General features: G+C 47.3%; 1 protein-coding gene across 6 annotated transcripts in view; it reads left to right on the top strand.

Moving 5' to 3' along the window:
* Positions 1-21,824, top strand: part of Efcab6 (EF-hand calcium binding domain 6) — a 198,538-nt gene that overhangs the window by 95,597 nt on the left and 81,117 nt on the right. For all 6 annotated transcript variants that reach the window (XM_052748505.1, XM_052748503.1, XM_052748501.1 and 3 more), the window contains 6 exons: positions 13,330-13,440; positions 16,062-16,170; positions 18,041-18,208; positions 20,317-20,376; positions 20,482-20,642; positions 21,302-21,472. In XM_052748505.1, coding sequence (XP_052604465.1) covers positions 13,330-13,440; positions 16,062-16,170; positions 18,041-18,208; positions 20,317-20,376; positions 20,482-20,642; positions 21,302-21,472 — 780 coding nt within the window. The remainder of the gene's footprint in view (positions 1-13,329; positions 13,441-16,061; positions 16,171-18,040; positions 18,209-20,316; positions 20,377-20,481; positions 20,643-21,301; positions 21,473-21,824) is intronic.

Genomic DNA, 21,824 nt, shown 5'->3' with positions numbered 1-21,824 from the left:
AGCCTCCTCCACAGAGAGCAATGGGAATCTTTTCCTAATAGCCTTTTCTTAATTATTATGAATTCTCAAATTTAAATGTATTTCATGCACTCCAATTCATGACAGTTATTTTCTCTCCCTGCCTTCTTCCTTCTCTTTCCTTCTTCTTCCTTGTTATGTCCTCAGACAGGGTCTCACTTTGTAGCCCAGGCTGGCCTTGAACTTGAAACCTGTCTGCCTCAGCCTCCTGAGTGCTGGGATGACTGACTGTACCACCATGCCCAGCGCTGGCGGGGCCTTTTCACGCTGGTGCCTGTGCCTTGTTGCTGGGGCCATCATGGTCTCTGAGAGTCTTTTTGCTTTCTGGGATGATAAAAATGCCCAGTCTCCTTACCCCTTGCCTCACATCAGGATTGGCGATCTCTGCAAGGAACCCTTGTGCCATGCAGGTGGGAGTGTGGCATATAGAGACAAAAATATTGCTCAGAAATAGTCTTGTTTTCTTGTCTAAGTCACACAAAGTGCCTCCTCCCAAGGCAAAGAGATGGAAGCACGTGTCCTGAGTGACCATGGGTGACGAGAGCTGCCTTGAGCTTGTCTAGAAAAGATGCCCAGCACCACCCGGGGCACTCTGATGGCACCACACATGGCAGAGAGGGACCCCACCCAGGATTTCCAAAGCAAGTAGCAAATTAGTCCCAGTGAGTGGCTCCATGGCTCAGAAAGCAGCTGTGTTGTGACCAACTTCAGGACTTATTTCCCAGAAAGCTAGAGGTCATAAAGAGCACCTTCTCAGTCTCAAAATCGTAAGTCATGCAATAGGAATAATGGGAACAGCTAGGAGATGCCCCCCCTTGCCTAATACTTTATTGGCCCACGCCCTCATTCACACAAATAAGAAACTTTTCCATTTGTAGTCAGGTACACCTACAGTGTTGCTTTGATTTTAAAAATAGAAATGGCTGTCTTAGACACCTTTCCTATTGGCTTCATATTCTTGGAAATTATCATTTTAATGAATGCATGAAATGTCATTCTGCTAACATTTACCGAGCGCCTTCCTCTGCCAGACACAGTGCTAGGTGCTAAAAATGCTGAAATAGACAATGGCTAGATCCCAGCTGGGGTGACCTGCCAAGCAATGAGTACCATGCACGCACGAAGTGAGCATGTTAGGGATGCAAGTGGCCACCATGTTCTCTTGGTAGAGGCTTCTCTTCAGAGACCCAGAGTTTCCTGAGGCCCCTTTTTGTACTCACCCAGAATCCCCAGGGGCACAGCACCAGTGTCTGCCTCCTGATTTATGTATGGGTTGAGCATCTCCAGCCTGAAAATCCAAATTCCAGGCTGTGGAGATGGCTCAGTGGGTAAAGGCACTTGCTGTTCAAGCCTGACGAATGACCTGCTTTCAATCCCTGGAACCCACCTGCCGGTGGAAGGAGAGGGCTGACTTCACCAGGTTGGCCTTTGACCTCCTCCATACATGCACTGAGGCATGCCCCCACCATCCACATATGCAATACGAAATTTTAGAAAGGAAATCCAAATTTTGAAGTGGTTCTCAAGTTGAAACTTTCTGATCCCTGACACGACATTCGAGGGTCCCAGTCAAAGTGCGAGCTCACAGGAGTCCTGCGTCATGGAGCCTCAAGGTTGTAAGAGAATATGAAACACGTGGACAGTTTGCGTTAGGCTTGAGGTCCCGCACTGTATATGGAAGTATTCCAAAGCTCAAAGCAATCCCAAAACAAACAGCATTTCAGATATGGGACAGTCCCCTGTGTCCCCTGTGCGTAGACCTGAAGGTGATGTGTGGCCATCTCTCACAAAAGTCACGGAATTCCAGTCTTATCTAGTATTGAAACACTGTGCTACTTTTCTAGCTAGTGTTTGTCATGTGTCTTCTACTGGCCAAGTTTTTGAAAAGGTGTTTTGTTGTTTTTTTTTTTTCCTAGCAGGATTTCACAGAATTGCCCAGCTGACCTCAAACTCAGACTCCTCCAGCCTCAGTGTCCTGAACTCTAAGGTTGGAGTCATGTACCACTATGCCTTGCTTTCCCAGGCTTTTTTTTTTTTTTTTTTTAATCGTCTGTTTTCCTTAGTCTAGCTAACAGGAGTCTTGTTTGTTTAACTTTTCAGAAACTCACCTCTTAGCTTCATGATCTTTTTTTTCTATCGTTGTCTAGACTCGGATGTATTTCTCTTCTGATCTTTGCTGCTGATACTGTCTGTTGTTCTTCTTAGTGGTTTGTTTGTTTTTTGTTTGTTTGGTTGGTTTAAGATTAACTTGTTGAAGATTGGAGATATTCTCTTCTCCCCACTTCTGCCCCTGTTCTTGTTGCTAAAATTCCTTCTGTTTCCCTCTTCTTCTAAGGTCCCAAGGACAAACCAAGGCATGATTCTGCTGAAGTTCACTCTGTGGAACCAGTGAGTTTCTAGGGCTTCCCACAGAGCGTAGGTGAGGGGTGACGTGCAGGAGTGTGGGTGTGCCTACCCCAACAGGCAGCGCCTGAAAAGCCTTTATCCCGCAGGGATGAGGGCTCTCCCTTACCCACATAGACGGAGCCTCCTCTGCTTGTCTTTCCTATACACTCTAGCTCTCCCGCTGCCATGTACAGGTAGGGCAGAGTTGCCAACCACAGGTGGTAGGGGCTGGACAATCAGGTGAGGGTCTCATAACACCCCGCCCCTCCGTCGGGGCGCAAACAGTCAAGAAGCCCAGCCGGGAGGACCTTTTGCCAGAGGCTGTGGCTGACCTCCCCAAGATGGCAGCTGTGTGGCTCAGAGGACAGACTGGTGGGCACGCACGTGTGGGGGTCAGAGGGCAGCTCTGGGGACTCGGTTCTCTCCGTCCACCTTCTTAGGCTGCGGTTCTCTTGTGGCTGCCACTGCACAGCGTGTTTCGTGCTGGCTGACCTTCCTGTGGGCCGAGGGCACGCATCACCGCGTGCCGTTTCTGCAGGCCTGCTCAGCTGTCCTTGCAGAACAACACCCCAGCAGTGTGCATTGCCATCGTGTGCTGCGAGTGTTCCAGTTTCGCTCCCTCTCCCGAGTTGCACATCGTTAATATCATTTTAAATATTGATCGTGTCTGAGGCACGAAGCAGTGCCCTGTTATTGTCTTAATTTGTCTTCCTGGTGCTGACACTGAGGTTGGCCGCCTCCAGGTGCCAACCTGCTGTGCCTCTGCCTCTGTTGGTGGGAACCTTCCTCGTGTCCTAGTAGGCTAATGGCCCAAACGGAAGGGTTTAAAGTGAATTTCATCGCCTTCAGGTTTAATTCTTTATAATCACGTATGCATCAAAAGAGAACCTGTCTGTGTAAGAGCTCTCTCTCGCCTTGATGTTTCCTTTTCATTAACACGATACTTCAGTATCTCAAAGTTTGTATTTTAATATAATCAAACACATCCATCTTCTCTTGCGCAATGTCTTCTGTCATTTAAAATTTGTCACTCATTGTTCCTACCCAGGTTGGGCTAGGAGCTTGCTCTAGCCCATGTCTCATTCTTAGAATTAAACACTTCAATCCATTGTAATAGAAATTGGATATTCAAATTAAAAAAAATTTTTCCAAATCGATGATTTATTTTCCTGTTGCTGCTTATTAAATTATCCTTTCTCTCTCCATTGTTTTTAAAATAGCTCACCCATAATTTTTTTACGCACACACGCGTGCATGTGTGTGTGTGTGTGTGTGTGTGTGTGTGTGTGTGGTGTGTATGCACACTTGCCTGCGTGCTCACTGGACAGCAGATGTAGAGGTCAGAGGACAACTTGCTGGAGTCAGTATCCCTTTCCACCGTGGGGGTTCGGGTCACAAGGCCTGACAGCAATCCCTGTTACCCAGCTGCTTTTGATCTGCCAGCTCTTAAATGATTGCTCATAACTTGACCCAACCTGTATTCCCTGTACTGTTACAATCAGTTTAGATTTCTACTCTGCGCAAACATTTCTCCGTAGATCCCGTCTGGAGTGGCCTACCCATTGAACAGAGACAGCCCATTTATTCTCCATTATGGCTTTGGAGAGAACGCTGGCTCCCCAGGCTGTCAGTTTTATTTGTTCCTAACCCTGTTTCTTCAGTTTAAATGGTGAATGTTAAAGACTTAGGATGAATCCATCCCTAAAAGGGGAAGCCATATTGGATTTTACTGTGAGTAACCTGTACTAGGGGCCTGGGCTAGGAGTGGAGAATCATGAGTGTCTGTGAGGAGCAGTGCTGGGTCACTTGGTCCACAGAATTGTGCCCACATCTCTCTTGGTTTTAGCTGAAGGCATCTTTGACTACTGTCTGCCCTGGACTCAGAGCATCATGGGAAACCAGACATGGTCTAAATATCTTTGATCTTATCAGCATGGTCTGTGTTCACCTGGGCAGATCTTGTCTGACTTTGTCTCCTAAGCACCCATTCCTGAGTGTTCCCAGCTGCTCTGTTCACAGTCACCCTTGACCAGGAACAAGTGAAAGGCAGTGGCATGGGGTGTCTTGGTTAGCAGGCTCCCTCCTTCCTAGACCATCTGCAACTGCTTTCTACTGCCCAGCAAAGATGCCTCCTTATGCAAATGATCAGAATCACTGGACCAACCCGGGGAACCACTCCAGCATGCGTCCCCTTGTGATTGGTGGCACAAGAACCAGCAGACTCTAAAGGGACAATTCCAACCAGCACGACTCAGACCTCCAAGACCCCAAGTCCCTAGGCACTTTTCAGGATGATGGAGCCCTTGAGTTTCATGGCATCCTCTCCACCCCTTTGGACTCCCATCTCTTTATAGCCTCCAGGGTAATTTTTCCTTCATTCAATGATCCTTACTTCATAGTGAGAGTACAGGAGACGTAGGGTAGAGAAAGCAAAGCAGTTTGCTTTGTGACTTGGCAAAGTTGAAATCAGCTTAAAGAGCAGGGAAAAGTGGCCAGTGAACCTGAGCTGGCACAAAATGATGGTGTTCGTTTCCCAATCACACCTCTCTAACCCCTGAATTCCTTGTCATGAGTTATTCTAGGAGGCACAATCTTCTCAGTGTCTAACTCTGCCCCCTCCCCAGATTCCTTATCCTATTGGTTCAGGTCACAAAACTTTATCTAACACATATCCTGGGGCTGGAGAGTCCCTCCTTTTCTGACCCGTGACCTGTCACATAACAGACTGCATGTAACCTAGGGTAAGCTGACAGAGCTTAGAGAAGCAGGTGCTGGCTGCCCACTGGGGAAGATGGGCCTCATGCCTCCTGCTTACCCGTGATTCTCTGAGGAGTTCTAAGAGCAACTCATACTGAAAATGGCCCCCACAATTATTCACTTCTTACAAGTGTCCAGTGTGATGGTTGTGGCCCATGAGAACAAGGCACTACTCTGTGAGTGTCAGAGTCCCTTCACATTTTATTCCCACAAAAAGCAGGTGGGTCAGCAGTTCTAAGGCAACGTGAAGGTCTACTGCTGTCCCTGCCATGGGAAGGAACCTTTGCTGTGAGGCTCTGGAAAATTGCCAGTCACTCTGTTCACAACTGCCCAGGAGATGTCAGGGCCTTGTGGACTTCTGTGTGTGACTGGCATCATTACCTCACTCCACATAGAGTAATCCACAGTCATTGTCCCAGGCCCAAGTAGCTGTTGCATTAGCCAACCAGATGACTTCAGTGGAAACATGGCAGGAACCAGCCCACATCTTTTCACTCTTCAGCAGCAACCCAGTGTGAGGTGTTGACCCCTCCTGGCTTATCTTGTCACTATTGCTCTTATCTCAGACACCAGTCAGTGCAAAGGCTCCACACTGACCAACAATCCAGATCTCCATGATATATTTTGGAGCTGGTGTAGCAACTACAGGATAAGCCTGTATTCTCAAGGGGCCTTCTGGGAAATGGATTTGGCTTTCACCCATCACCTCTGTGAGCCTCTGCGCTACCCAACAGACCTTGCTGGTTCTGTGGCTTTCCACAGTCATCATTCTTGCTGGTTCTGTGGCTTTCCACGGTCATCATCCTGGCTGGTTCTGTGGCTTTCCACGGTCATCATCCTGGCTGGTTCTGTGGCTTTCCACGGTCATCATCCTGGCTGGTTCTGTGGCTTTCCACGGTCATCATCCTGGCTGGTTCTGTGGCTTTCCACGGTCATCATCCTGGCTGGTTCTGTGGCTTTCCACGGTCATCATCCTGGCTGGTTCTGTGGCTTTCCATTGTCATCATTCTTGCTGGTTCTGTGGCATTCCACGGTCATCATCCTTGCTGGTTCTGTGGCTTTCCACGGTCATCAACCTGGCTGGTTCTGTGGCTTTCCACGGTCATCATCCTGGCTGGTTCTGTGGCTTTCCACGGTCATCATCCATCAGAGCCCTGTTTGTTGACACCCCAGCTGCTTGGAGTGTCTTTTCTTAGTGCAATCACCTTGGTCCATGGTGGAGAGACCTGCTTGGCTTGAATGAGATGCCCTGGAGCATCTGGACAAGGCTGGGAGGAAACTCAGTTGTAGTCTTGGCTGTCTTGCAAGCTTGCTTTTCATGGGTATCCGAGGCATCCTTGATCCAGGAACTCTGGGTCTGAGTGCTAGGCTGTGTTTGTGTCTCAGGCAAAGGCCACACATTCCTACATAAAAGGGTCAACTCCAGCATCTATTCACTCTGCCTGGGGCTTTCTGTGTAGATCTCCAGAGCCAAGCATACCTGGCTGTCCTTTGGTCTTACCTAAGCACCCTATGGGCACTTTTTTATGGCCACAAATCCTCATATTTATGAAGCATCTGATCATTCAGTGGTGTGTGGTGACTCCTTCAACTCACAGCAGCAGGAGCCCAAAGAAACATGGTCTCTGTCTTGACAATGAAGCCAAGCAATACATACTGTGGTTGCCTCTCAGCTCATGCCCAGGTATCAGAAAACCTGGTGGGAGCCAGAGGACTACCCATGGATGGGCCACATGCACTCGGCTTGAGAGCACAGAGCTGAGAAGCTAGAGGGCCAGGCAGAAGGCCCTGTGTACACCTAGGACACCAGTCACCCTGGACTCTCTGTGGAGGGAAGGGCCTTCCAGGTTTGCCGTATGTAGGAGGGAGTGCAGTGGAGTTGAAGGCGGGAGAGAGAACGTGTGATACTCATTACGGTATTGCTGTTGAGAGACTCCGAGGAAGCAGAGTCAAGGCCAGCAGCACAGGTGTAGACCCCCCCCCCAGCTCCCAGGCTCTGTGGCTGGTTTCACAGGCAGGGGGCACAGACAAGGCCGCCCAAAGGGTGACAGTGACTGGAGAGGGGAAGTGGGACAAGGTCGAAGCTTTAGGCACCAGAGAGGGGACAGTGTCAGCCATGGCGGTTCTGGCCTCTCCTTTTGCTGGCTTCCTCCTGTTCCCATCACTGCTGTACATGTGCTGGATTCTGCACGGAACTCCTGCTCCTGTCCTCCTAGTGAAGCCCTCAGGAGCCCGGACCCACGTGACCAGTCTGTTCTTGCCACTGTTTGCTGACACCTTTGACAGTCGCCGCTGTCCAGCCAAGCAACTCTGAGCAGTGTGATGCGTCCGGTGTTTCTTCCTCTGCATGGTGGATGCATCTGCTGTCCTAAGTCTCCACTCTGATCCCAAGGGAAGGGAAACCAGGGAGCAGGGTGTTGGCTCTCACCTCAGGGTCCAGAGCAGGGGTTGCCTGGAGCAGTAAAGAATCTACGAGTACCTGAGAGAGGACAAAAGTCAGCTTCAGGAATATGGCCCACTGTCTGTATGTTCAAGACCCAGGGTTTGATCCACAGCCCCGTGTGGAGGATGACTGTCTCTTTGTGACTTGGGTTAATAGTGCTCTCCGTGGAAATCCTAGGGAAAGCATGTTCTGTTTCTGAAAGCTGTGTTTATTCGTGTTAATTATAGAGCCATGCGTGTTCCAAACAGGGAGACGAGGAAACCGTAGAGGAAAAAGTAGATTACCTGGGCTCATAATAGCTAGTGGTAGCCACTGCTCATGCAGCCAGAGATAGCTGTTGCTAGTACGTCTTCTACTCCATTTCAGAACCTGTGAGTACACGCACTCATCTATACATACTCACATGTATTCTTAGCCGGAAACATCTGAGGTATAATTACGGTCTGTTTTCTCACAGAATATTGCATCAGAAGCATTTTCATTCTATTTAAGAAGCTGAAATGCATCTTGTCATCCCTCAAGTCAAAGGGCTTGAACCATTTTAAGGTTTATATTACATACTGCTAAAATGCACCGCAGAAAGGTGTTAATTTATTCTTGCAGGGGAGGCTCAGGAGCATCCTGGCAGGCGTTTAACACAGGGCTTTGGAATTCTTGCTAATTGATAGTCAGCAGCATAGCCTCGTGTTTTGATTTGCCTGTTTTTCATCTCCTGATGTTGTCCCCCCCTCTCAGTGTGAGTGTGTGTGTGTGTGTGTGTGTGTGTGTGTGTGTGTGTGTGTGTGTGTGTAGGTCATAGGGCAACTTGAAGGTATCGGTTCTCTCCTTCCATTCCAGAGATTGAACCTGGACCATCAGGCAGCAAGCGCCTTTTCCCCCTGAGCCCTTTTGTCAGCCCATTGTTTTCTGTTAAAAATATTTATGTGGCTCCTTTTTAAGTGTGCTCATGAACGTTGTTCACTTTCTGTGTTCACCCCCTTTCCCCTAGCTCTAGTGAAGTCTAACTTCTATTCCGTTCTCCACTGTGTAGTTTGATGGGTTTAGGCAAGGGTGCGTTGTGGGATTGCTCCCTCGGTTGAGACAGACAACTGCGGCTTTTACTCTTGCCCTTTGTAATCAGCCACCCTCTCCCACCACCGCTACCACACACACACACACACACACACACACACACACACACACACACACCAATACAATTGCGTTGGTGTTTTTAAAAAGATTTCCTCTTAATGATGTGTATGTGTGGGGGGTAGGTGTGTGCCCATTGGTCCAGTGCCTTTGGAGGCTAGAAGAAGGCATGTGACCCCTGGGGCTGGAGTTAGAAGTGGTTGTGAGCCTCCCGATGTGGGTGCTGGGAACCAGACTTGAGCTCTCTGAAAGAGTGGCCAGCACTCTTAACAGCCGAGCCATCTCTCCAGAATTTTAAAAAAAATTAAACATAGAATTTTTAAAAATTAATTTCTGGATGTGGTGGTGCATGCCTTTAATCCCAGCATTTGGGAGGCAGAGGCAGATAGATTTCTGTGAGTTCCAGGCCAGCCTGGGCTACAAAGTGAGACTCTTGTCTCAAAAAGAAAAAAAAAATTATAATGCCAACTATTTGTAGCTAATAATTAGAAATTCAAGTGATTTTAAATTATTATTATTATTTTATTTTATGCTGATGGGCATTTGGCCTCCCTGTATGTCTGTGCACCACATGTGTACCTGATGTTCATGGAGACCAGAAGAGGGTACCGGATGCCCTGGAACTGGAGCTACGTATGATTGTGAGCCCCCATGTAGGTGCTGGGAATTGAACCCGGGTCCTCTGTCAGAGCAGTCAGTGCTCTTAACCACTGAGCTGTTGTTTCTCCCACACAAATACAAGTAAAAATGTTCATTAAATCTGAACAGTGTGTGTTTAGTGAGTCCACTGACTTACTGGTCTAGAGTTTTGTTACAGACGCCTGATGTTATCTTAGTCTGACGGTCACGAGTCCTGACCGTCTCTCTGTGTCTTCCACCATCCCAGTCCCTGTGCATCTTATCTCTCTCCTGCCTCCTTGCACTGGCTGAGGCAGGTTTCCTCTCTGTCATCCTTCTCCCCGGCTCCTAATCCTGTGCACATCAGGACAGGCACAGGCTTTCCGTAGATGTCCTCGTTGGTTTATAAGGAATTTCTTTTCTATTCCTACTGAGTGTGTTGAGTTTTGTCAAGTTCTGTTCTGTGTAGAGTATGGCCACTGTGTGGCTTTTCTGCATCAGTCTTTTAAAACAGCACACCTTGACATGAAAATATGTAATATTGATGACTTACGCAGCGTTCTCTAAGGGAGCTAGAACGAAACGGCTATCTGTTAAAAGGGATTATTAGAGCGGCTTGCATCATGTGGTCTGGGTAATCCAGCAATGGCTGTCTTACACCAAAGAAGCCAAGAACTTGGTAGCCGCTTAGTTCATGAGGCCGGGTGTCTCATCAGTCCACACTGGAGCTGCGGGCCTGGAGCATTCCTGGAGACCTGTTACCCTGCACAGAGCTTTGGATGGCTGATGCCATTGTGTCTGTCTGGAGCAGGAGCCAGGGCGTCAGTTCCAGTGCTGGCCTGAAGTGTCCCTCAGAGCGACAGTGGACGAGTTTGAACAGCTGGCTCTTCTGGAGGCAGTCTAGTTGTTTTTCCAGGGTCTGGTTAGCCAGAGCTCCCACTTGGGGCAGCCAGGCACAGGAAGAGATCTGACAACAGCCATTCAAGTGACTGATGGCTTGTCCCCCACAGTTCAAATTGTTTGAAGAGCACAAAACGGATCACATCAAGGTGTGTGTGTGTGGGGGTGGGTGGGTGGGTGGGGGTGGGTATGGGTGTGTGCACATGCACATAGATCATAGCTTCAACATGCAACTAACATTCTCAGAAGTTTTTAACTTTGAACAGAGGCTCTTAGTGAGGGCTGGATCTCCCTGTCTCAAGCCAACCAGTAGCCCTCCCCCCACATCCCTACCCTTTATGACCAGCCAGCCTCACTCTCGTTTGGAATATTTATGGTGGAGACAGGCACCAGTTGTCCAGTGTCTGGTGATGATGGCATTTCTGCAGTGAGCTATTGCTGCACCAGAGGCCCAGCCTGCTGCCACAGGTGGCACAGTCAGTCAGTGGGAGGTAGGGTTGGCAGAAAACTGATTTGCATACAGTGATGTAGCAGATGGGAATACAACACAGGCATCCTTGTCCTAAAGATGCCTTATGGCAGATTTAGGTGTAGTTCGTGCAGAACATGGTGACCACAGACTGGTGGACACTTCATCACAAGTGAAGGTTTGGGGTCAAATGCCACACCTGATCTTAACCCTCTGTCCACAGATGTTGCCCAGGTTTGCAAACCTCTGGGACAAAGACAATAATCACTCCTTCAGGTTGCTCTTGTCCACACAGTGAACAGCTGTGAGGGGTGACGGTCCTCAAGGTATTTTTGCAGACAGTAATGAAAGAAAACACCCAGAAGTGAGTGAAATTAAGGCCAGAGCGAGGCCTGGTCACTTGGTTCAGCTTTAGAACCACGGCAGGCATCTTTCGCTCTACCCCGTGTGCTGAGAGCGGACTCACAGCAGGCCAAAAGCCCCTCTGCTTTCTGTACTTTAAAATAGCATCTATGTAAGCCAGTGATTCTCAACCTGTGGGTTGTGACCCCTTTGGGGGTTGAACAACCCTTTTACAGGGGTCACCTAAGGCCATCAGAAAACACAGATGTTTACATTATGATTCACAGCAGTAGCAAAATTACAATTATGAAGTAGCAATGAAAATAATTTTATGGTTGGGGGTCACCACAACGTAAGGAGCTGTATTAAAGGGTCGCAGCATTAAGAAAGTTAGAACCACTGCTGTAAGTGAAGAATTCAAGTTTTTCAATGCAGATTTGTAAAGCAAAGCAGCCTGCCTTGTGCGGCTTTGGCATCTCGGCTGTGAAGTTTCTGTGTGGGCTCTTTGTCCTCCGGCTATGGAGGGATGTGTGATATTAGTGTTTGACCCACACAGGAAGCTGAGGTTATGCATGATCAGACACTTGAGTGCTACCCACCCTGCACCGCATCTGTCGCCTTTATCCCTTAAGAGCCTCCTTGCCCATCGCTGCTGTGGTTTCACAGGTGACAGTTAGTACAGGAAGCCACTTTTCGAAGGTGTCTACACCAGCAAGGGAAGGGACAGAGATTTGTACTTGGTCTCACTCTAGGGTCTTCCCACTGGCATCTTTAACTCCATGATTTGGGGACCCTGACTCACAGGACCACGTCAATTTAGAAACGCACTTTTGACCAGCTTTTCAGTTATTTATTCTTACTAAAGCTGTAATTATGCTATCATACCGGTGAGACTTTGTGGGCATAGCTTCTGACATTACCCAGAGACACAGTCTCACAGCAAACTCCCCAGTTCTCTGTCTCTTACAGTCTTTCCTCCCTCTCTTCCGCAATGTTCCCAGCGCCTCAGGTGCAGGCGTTGACTGCCTAAGCATGAGCTGAACCAGGACAACGATAGACATGCCAAAGTGGGTGGGGGAAAGCCCACGAGGTCTCAACCCTACACAAAGAGTTACAGACAACTAAGGAGTGCTAAGAGTGGGAGAAACAGTCTTCCCCAGGGAAGAGCACACCAACTGGCTATCCAATGGTCAACCCTACCGAATGGTCAACCCTAAAAACATACATTCAAGTAACATTATACAGACCGGACAGGTTATATCTAGGAATGTATATGTATATACATACATGTATATGCATGTAACAACTACTAATGAAAAAAAAATGAGGCCATGAACTTGAGAGAGAGCAAGAAAGGGTAAATGGGAAAGTTTGGAGGGAGAAACGAGGAGGAAATGATGTAATATTAATCTCAAAAATAAATAATTTAAAAAAACCCTTTGTGTACCGGTTTATGTTGCTGCCATGGCAAAGACCTTAAGTCTGGTGCCTCTAGTGTCATAAACACCATCCTGATGTGTGGCAGGAGATGCCCAATGCAGGCTAAGGTGTAGGTAAGAGCAGGACCCTTGGAAGCCCAGGTTCTCCAGCTCCTGCAGCCCCATGCATGTGTTGGCTCATAGCTTCTTAGCCACAGTGCCCCACTACTGCACGTCAGTGGCTTTCTCCACTATAAGGAAAGGCTCATATGCTGGTGTTGGGCTGACCATGCAGCAAGGGTGCCCTTCCATCTCAAGGTCTGTACTTGTTATCATTACTGCTATTTATTTTGCAGGCCTGGGGTTTAAATCCAGGGCCTTGCAAATGCTAATTAAATACCCTACCACTGAGCTATCCCCCAGCCTGCAAGGTCTACCCTGACCACTGTACCATCCTCTCTGCTATGTACAGTAAATAATGACAGGCCACAACGCTAAGGTCACCTGCCCTTTAAAAGCCATCATCCTGCCGACCAAGGTCACTGAATTCTTCAAGTAATGAGTTCGAAAAGAGTATTTCATGAACATCAGAATTTTAACTGAATCCCTTTGTGTCTCCCTTCAGAACTTGCCACCACTGATGGAATGTGGCGACACAGGGTGTTAAGATCCTCTGATGTCCCCTTGCTTTTAAAGAATCAATCCGTGGTGCTATTTTACAGAATGATTTTGTTTGTCTTAGATTTGAAACTTCATATAAATTCATAGTAGCTGGTTTCGACTCAGTATTAAGTGAATAATAATCCATGTGGTATTACAGGAAAAACTGTTGTTGTTTTTGTTTCATGCAGATTTGGACTTAAAACCACCACGAAAGTCAATTGGAAGCAGTTTTTAACGACATTTTATGAGCGGCAGGGGTTGGACGTCATTAAGGCAACTCCTCTGAAGAAGAGAAGCAGGTATGTTTAAAACCAGTTTCCAAACTGCAATGTGCATTGGGTCAGAGAACATGCAAACTCTTTTTTGTTTTTCATTTATTCAATGACCAACTGTCTCCATTGACTAATTGTAAACTTTCACCTAGCGTTTTAGAGTTCAGAAATAATTTTGCATTCACTTTTCTTGCTTAAAGTATCCCTAAACAGTGGGGATGGCATTCTTGTTCCAGTTTCTAGAGAAAAAGGAGCCTGGGTAAGACCGGTGGGGCCACACACCCAGAGCTCGAAAGCTCCCCCAGCACACAGAGCACCGGCCCACAGGGGTCCCTCAACTCCAAGTGTGTCCCCGGGAGACTGTGTACAAGCACGCACCTGCTGTGTGTTTTGTGGGAAGGGAGATATCCTGCTCTCCTGCTGCTCTGCTGGCGTGCGGCAGTCTTGGGAGTCTCTTGCCTTGGGCACCAGTGTTTGTTCCCTGGTAATGTCTGTTGTACCTTCCAACTGGAAGTTATAGAGGCACCTCAGAAGTATAAAACAAATCAAGGACTAAGATGACACCTGAGAAGTTAGACTTTGTCTCCCAGGAGTCACTTCTGTGTGAACTTTACTGATTACCATGCATGAGCCATGAAGAAAATAGACAAAGTGTGTTGTTGTTTTTTTGGTTTTGTTTTTCTTGTTTTGTTTTGTTTTTTAACAAATATATAATTTTGTCAGGTGCATTGAGAGTGCTCAGCCTTTTTGCAAAGCAAAATGCACCACAGAGTCAGTTCTCACTCTGCTTTCTTGGGGCCTGTCCCCCCTGAGGACTCAGGGATATTTAATGACCTCCCTGGCTTTCAGCTTTCTAGGTATCCAGAGTCCTCCTGACCTGCTGTGAGGAGGCAGCTGTGAGCATGTATCTTAAGCAGTCACTTTCATTTTGCTACAGTTTTCTTGTCTGGTAGCACCCTGTCTAGGGCTATCCAGGATAAAATTAAAGTGTTATTTATTTGTGGCATTTTTTTTAAAAAAAATCAGAGACAAGGCCTCACTGTGTGACCTAGGCTGACCTTGAACTTATCATCTTTCTGTGTAGGATTACAGATGTGTGCCACCATGTCCAGCTGCTGGCTTTCACTAGCTTTAAAACAGCAGTCCTCCAGTGGGGGCAGTGCACCTCCTAGGAGGCTCTTGGAAATCTCACAGGACATTTTTAATTGACATGGTGGAGGAGGCGATGATGTCTGGTGAAGTCTACGGTAGGGAGACCAGAGGTGCAAGAGGTCTTCCCACAATGGAGAAGGACCTGTCACCATGCCTGATATCTGTAACAATAAGTCAATGGGGATTGCTTGCCCAGTGTCTGCTTACACTAATACAGTCTAACTTTCACGACACTCTCTTCCAGTTAGTCATGTGAGCCACAGAGCTAGAATACATTTTTGCAAAGGAGTAGTCAGTGTGTTGTTGCAGAGCTGTATAGACAGTGTATCAAATCCCCAACAAGTGTGAGAAGGGTCCCATACATGAACCATCCACCATTGGGTAATAGTAGGTGTGTTATTGAAGAGCTGTATAGACACTGAATCAAATCCCCAACAAGTGTGAGAATGGTCCCATACACGAACCATCCACTATCATGTCCTACCTTGTGGGAATAGAAGATATCTATTGAGCAGCAAGGAAAGGAAGGCCCATAACCGAATTTTATTACAGGGTATCTAATTTTTCAATTGCTGTAACAAAACACCATGACCAAGGTAACGTATAAAAAAGAGCATTTATTTGGGGCTCATGGTTGCAGAGGGTTAGAGTCCATGACCATCATGGTGGGGAGCATGGCAGCAGGCAGGCATGGTGCTGGAGCAGTAGCTGAGAGCTCACATCCTTATCCACAGTAGGAGGAAGAGAGAGTGCTAACTGGGAATGGCATGGGCTTTTTGAAACCTCAAAGCTCACCTACAAGGACACACCTCCTCCAACTAGGCCACACCTCCTAATCCTTCCCAAAGAGTTCAACCAACTAAGGACCAAACATTTGAATATATGAGCCTACGGAGGTCATTTTTATTCAGAGCACCATACAGGGGCCTCACTTTCTGATGAGAATTTACAAGGAAGCGTTAGCTTTCAAAGTGGATAGCCATGGCCTCCAAGAACACTCATATGGTTGATGGAGCTTCAGGGTCAAAAGTTAGAGGTGAGAAAGGACAAAAAGTCCTGAGGGTGCAAGTGGCCATGGCATAGTCACTGGAGGGCAGAGGCTGGGGCTTTGCATGTCCTCAGATGTATGAACATTTGCTGTGGGACCGATGTGTTGCAGCTTACTGCCTGCCCCAGGGTCCTGGTGGTCAGCAATCTCTGGTTTCCTTCCTGGCCTTTTTGTGAGATCAAATTCATGGGTTTGAAAGATGTCTGACTAGGGTTGCTCAGGGTTGGGGGCAGTGGGGAGCAGGACAGCACAGCTGACGGATGGCTGTGCACGTCTCCTCTAGGACAGTTCTCTGTCTTCCCGCACCTAGTAGCAAATAGGCCTGCCGCTGTATATTTGAAGAAAGAGCCCCTGCAAAGCCAGTACTATGAGAGTTGTAGGGCACTTGCTTTTTACACCAAGAACAAGTCCAATATCCTTCCTGGTTTTCTCCTGCTCCTCTTTGTAGCACTGACTCTAGAAACCAGTCTCGTAAGGAAAATATCATCAAGAAGTTATTCAAGTACTCAGAGGAGCGCTACACAGCCCTGAAGAAGGCCTTGTTGATTATCAACACGGTAAGAGCCTGAACCCTTCTCTGGAAAGAACCACAGGAGTTAGGAAAGTTCACACTCAGTGTAGCCAATGAGTGGAAAGATGGTTGGGAGGCTACATCTTATCCATCAGGACAGAGTAACCAAAAGGACCAAGTTGACAAGCATGTAAAGACATTGAGTTCTCATATGCTGCTGATGGGAGTGAAAACTAGTACAGCTGTTGTGAAGAATAGTGTAATGGGTTTCTTAAAGATCAAATAATGGACCACGTGACCCAGTGATTCCATACCTAGGTATCAGCCAAGAGAAACAGAAACACATCCTCCCAAAGATGCATGTATAAATGTTTCAAGCGACACTATTTGTCATGTTCCACCTTAAGATAACCCAGACACAGATAAGTAGTATGTGACATGTCCATATAATACCAATTAGGAATGAAAAGGAGGGGAATGCTGGGAGTGAGGGGGAACACAGATGTTCAGGAGGCAGGTTTGGAGGGGATGCAAATGTTCCGGTGTTGGTGGTGGCTACGCAATGCTGGGCATGCATCAGAAGTTAGGAAGTTATCAGTGACTCCTATTTGGATGTTTAAACACTGTCATTCAAAACCAGACCATAAACAAGTATAGTTAGTTCAATGTACCTCAGAGAACCTAACTTCCGGAGTTGGGAGATGTGAGTATGAACATTTGCTGTAAAAGCATGAGGACCTTAGTTTAAATCCCCAGCACCCGGCAAAGAGCCAGCCATGGCCGTGCACCATGCACTCAGTGCTGTTGAGAAGAGGCAATATGTGGCTGGGGCTCTGTAGCAGCCAGCCTTGCTCCAGGTTCAGAGAGAGACCCTGTCTCGATAAAGTAGTGTGACATCAGAACACCTGTTAACCTTTTCTGGCCTTCACACTTAACACGGGACATCTGCACTCATGTGTGTGCATACACCACACATGCACATAGAAAATAATAACAAAAAATAAGAATTTCAGGGGCTCAGCGTTTAGGAGCACTGGCTGTTCCTTCAGAGGACCCGGGTTCAGTTCCCAGCACCCGACTTCCTGTGACTCCTCTTCCAGTACATCTGACACCCTCTTCTGGCCTCCAAGGGCACCAGGCACACACACACACACACACACACACACACACACACACATGCAGGTATTCACACATACACCATATAAAAATGAATTCAACAAGTAAGATCTCTGCTCTCTTCTCAGCTTCTGGGACCACGTTTATGCCACACTGTGGCAGTCAGTGACAGCTGCTGACTGACGCTCAGAATGTCCCTCTCTGAGGTAGAGGCTCTGTATTCCCACCTTCCCAGAAAACAGAGGCTCTTAATTTTCATATTTAGTTAACTTACCAACAGTTCAATTCCATGGGGACGTGCTTACCTTTTCTTCTAGTATTTTCTATAAGCAACATGGCAGAGATCTCTCCCTCATCAACTGTCCCTCTGTGTAACCCATGAGGTTGGAGATACTGGAAACACCTCTGATTGATGTTCTGAGTAAATTGGCAAGCGGTAGCGGACCTGCCGGGGAATTCTGAGCCAATGGGCGGGGCTGGGAGAACGAGGGCTCTTCATGCTGTGGAGACCCTTGGGAGGGGGTTGGCCTGTGCTCCACCAAAGGACCTCATTCCTCCAGGCCGTCTCCTGCTTGTTGCCTGGTAGAACTGTTCTAGGAAGGGCCTTAGAACGTCCCAGAGGCTCACACCTCTGCTCTGGTCACATGTGGTGTGTGTAGTGACCGTTGACTGCTGTTTTAGGTCATGACTCAGCTTGGCCGAAGCCGATGCTTTACTATTGCTGAGTATGTCCATGGTGTTTCCTGCCTTTTAAAATGTTGTTTGTTAATTCCTGATCTTATTTACACTTTCCTGCTCAGACACCCAACGGACACATAACTTGGGAAGAACTGCGACACATTCTGAACTGCGTGGTCGCAAAGTTAAGTGACTCAGAGTTCAATGAACTCAAGCAGACATTTGACCCCGAGTGCACCGGATCCCTGAAGGTCAGCTGCCTACTGGATGCGTTGGATGACAGTCCTAAGGTATGTCTGTGACCATTTCTCGGTTGGATGACTCCCAAAGCCAGAAAATCAGTGTTCTTAGCAAAATTCATTTTAAGTGAATTAATGACTTCACATTTTCACATATTTTCATTTCAAGTTACAGTTAAGAGGTTGCTTGGTTGAAGGTTTTGTTTTCTAAAGCATATTGAGGATGTCATCTGGCATTTCTGAAAAACCTGCCCTCAAGTGACAGGTGCCAGGCCGCGCTGTACTGATGGCCAGGTCTTGCAAAGGAGAATTTGGGAGTCACACGTGGTCCCAGCACTTGACAGTCTGAGGCAGGAGAAATGCTGTGAGTTCGGGGCTGCTCTGGGCTAAAAGGAGTACCAGGCTAGCCAGGGCTACATAATGAAATGATACCCTGTCTCAAAAAAAAAAAAACAAAAAACAAAAAACAAAAACAAAACAAAACAAACAACTATAACATGTTTGAGAAGAGGTCCCATACCCTGATCTGACACAGTTTTAGGGGTCACCACCCATCTCCCCTGGTGTCTCCTAGCAGCTTTTAGTCATTGCTGCTTTTGACTGAAAAACAGGCAGTTTTATTAAAAGTAGCTCTGCAGCAGCAATTAGCTTTGGCAATCTTTAAGAACATTTAAAAAGTCCGATTGGTTGCATGCATGGCCTTGTTATCAGAATGGTGGGCTATTTGCCTTCACCATGGAGGGAAATTGCTATGCTGAGCATAGACCCTCACACACCCAAGTGTGAAGTACTAAGTCAAAATGTATAGGTATGTCCATGCCTTTACACACACACACACACACACACACACACACACACACACACACACACACACACACCACTTCTTTTTAAGCATAAAGACAGTGGGAAATGATGGAGGGGTTTATGGTCCCACAAGTAAGACATTGGTTATGCCCATACCTGGCCATATGAGTCAGGAGGGATCGGACCTGTGTGCCCAGGTATGCCTTGACTCAGTTTACCACCGGTGCTTGAGAGCAAGATCAAATGAGTTCTCAGGGCATGGAGGTCATCTGGGGTGGGAGCTTGAGCCGGTGTTCAGTGTGTGGCCACCACCTCCATGAGCTGAGTCCAGGAGCAGATAGCGTACCTCTTGAAGACACATGTCTTTTGCAACAAGATTGGTAACAGCAGCAGCCTGTGGTGTTGCTGTGGAAACCCAGCAGGATAAAGTATACACACAAAAATGTTCCCAATCTAAATATTCCGTCTCAGTCATTTTGATGATTGCCTGCGTGTCTCTTGCGCAAGCACTGCCCACACTCTGAGCCATTGGTCCGTCTTAACCTTGCTTAACCAGAGTGAGTGGTAGAGTTTTCAGTGCCTTTCCTGACCCCTGTGCAGGACAGACCCTGGCTTAGCAAAGGTCGACAGCACTCAGGGCTTCTTACCCCTGGGCAGTACAGCAGCTGTGCACATTTCCAAGCCAAACCAAACGGAGACTCTAAGCAGCCTCTCCGTGCAGCAAGGGACATGGTCTCTGCTGGATGTAACCTGAGCTGTGACTCGTGTGCACACACACTCAAACCTGTCATGTGTATGTGTACACACACTCAAACATATCATATATATGTGCACACTCTTAAACCTTCCATGTATGTGTGCACACACACAAGCCTGTCATACGTATGTGCACATACACTCAAACCTCTCATATGTGTAAGCATACACACTTCCAACCCTATGATTTGTTATGTAGACACACACACTTTCTTTATCAAAAGCAGTCATATTGGAGTATAAATTACTCTTTTTAAAGCATACACGTCTACCATATGCATTTTGATGGGTTTGGATATATGCTTTTATTATATTGTACCCGACTTTGCCTACAAATAGGTTCACATTAATGGGTTTCAGTCTCTCATCTTTCATCATGCCATCGCTAGCATTTAACACAGTGAGGTTTGCCACCTAATTTTAAAGGATGCTGCATGTTCTCCTTTGTTATCATCTTGGTATCCAGTTTGTTTTCCCTTTCGGTAATTTTGCTCCAACCTGAACCAGTCAGGCAGAGGCAGCTTTCAAATCCAAGCCTGTAGCTTCCCGTTGCCCCTCAGGAAGAACTTTCAGTGATAAAGTTTCTCTCATTCACTTAGGTGAGAAAAATGTCCCCCCCTACAGACACCAAGGCACCTGTGCCTGTGGCTTGGGATTCAGTAAGTACCACTAGCCTTCTGTTTATGGCCACCACCCCCATGTGCTCTGAGGGTGCCTGCATACCTGCTTCCAGTGCATTAAATGTATTTCTTCTCCTGTGTTAGGTAGAAGAAATGTTGCGTGATGCCATCACCAGGAACCTCCAGACCTTTTACGGCATGCTGCTGTCTTATGACCTTGGGGATACAGGGACCATAGCAAGAAATAACTTCAAGAAAGTCATACGCGTGTTCTGCCCATATCTATCGAATGAGCACATTATAAAGTAAGTCCACAGGTCCTTCACTTCCTGCTTCTCTCCAGCCTCCTCCATGACACCCGTGGATAAAATCAGTAACAGATACTATCTGTTGAATCCTCACTGAGCAGCAGACTGAGAGTTTACCACGTGTAATTCAGGTTCACCCCCATCGTTAAAGAGGATGGATGGAGAAGCTGTGAGGCCCCAGTGAGTCGGGGAGACAGGTTCCATATGGGTCTCTGGGATGACTGGCTATTCCTATTGCTTTTTATGTTTTAAAAAAGGTGTAAGTGTACACGTGTGTCTCTGTGTATATACATACGTGTGCAAGCACAGTACCTGCGGAGGTCACATAGCCTCCTGGATACTTGAGGTTGGGCTTCCCAACTTTTAGCCTTGGACTGGAGAGATAGTTCAGAGGGTAAGAGTACATCCTGCTCTTACAGAGGACCCAAGTTCAGTTCCCAGCACCCACATCTGGCTGCTCATAGCTACACATAACTCCAGTTCCAGGGGCTCCAATGCCTCTGGCCTCACTGGACACTTGCACTTAAATGTACCAACACACAACATCTGTGCAAAATATACAGATATATACACAGATACACATCCACCAACACATAGACTTTTAAAAATTCTGAATTTTTAAAAATGGGAATGCTCTGATAATTTTTCAACTTCAGACTCTCCAGTAAGTTTCAAGACACAGCCTCAGGAAGGATCCTGTACAAGAAACTTCTGTTGACCATCGGGGTCAATGTCCCACCACCCACCTCTCCACCTTCTGTTCCGAAGGATCAGCCAAACGAACAGTTGCCAAAAGAGGAGCAGATCCAACCAGATCTTCCTGAGAGGTAAAATAAGAGCAAAGGAAAGGCACCCAACCACCAGGGGCCTTGCTGGAGGAGAGACTCTGGCTCCGCACACTGCTCTGCATCATCAGAGTTGTGATCAATTAAGAAAGGTTGTTGTACTGGGTGTGCGTGGTTAGAGCAGGTGGGGCCCCTGCCAGGAATAGAAGCCACTTGTGGATTTTAGAAATGAAAGAAGATAGTCCCAGACCTGGGGGGACCTTTCTGAGGTTGCTCTAGTGTCGTCAACCTCCGACTGTCACCTCTCTGACAGCTTGACTGCTCTGCATCTGCATGCATCCACACCTCCGCTCTCACAGGAGTTGAGAGTCTTTGCCACAGCTTACCATTCATT

The sequence above is a fragment of the Peromyscus californicus genome, unplaced genomic scaffold (assembly GCF_007827085.1).
Source record: "Peromyscus californicus insignis strain IS unplaced genomic scaffold, ASM782708v3 Scaffold_20__1_contigs__length_68692818, whole genome shotgun sequence".
NCBI classification, from domain to species: Eukaryota; Metazoa; Chordata; class Mammalia; order Rodentia; family Cricetidae; genus Peromyscus; species Peromyscus californicus.
The sequence above is the reverse complement of the archived record's forward strand: the minus strand, read 5'-3'. Positions and strand labels throughout refer to the sequence as shown.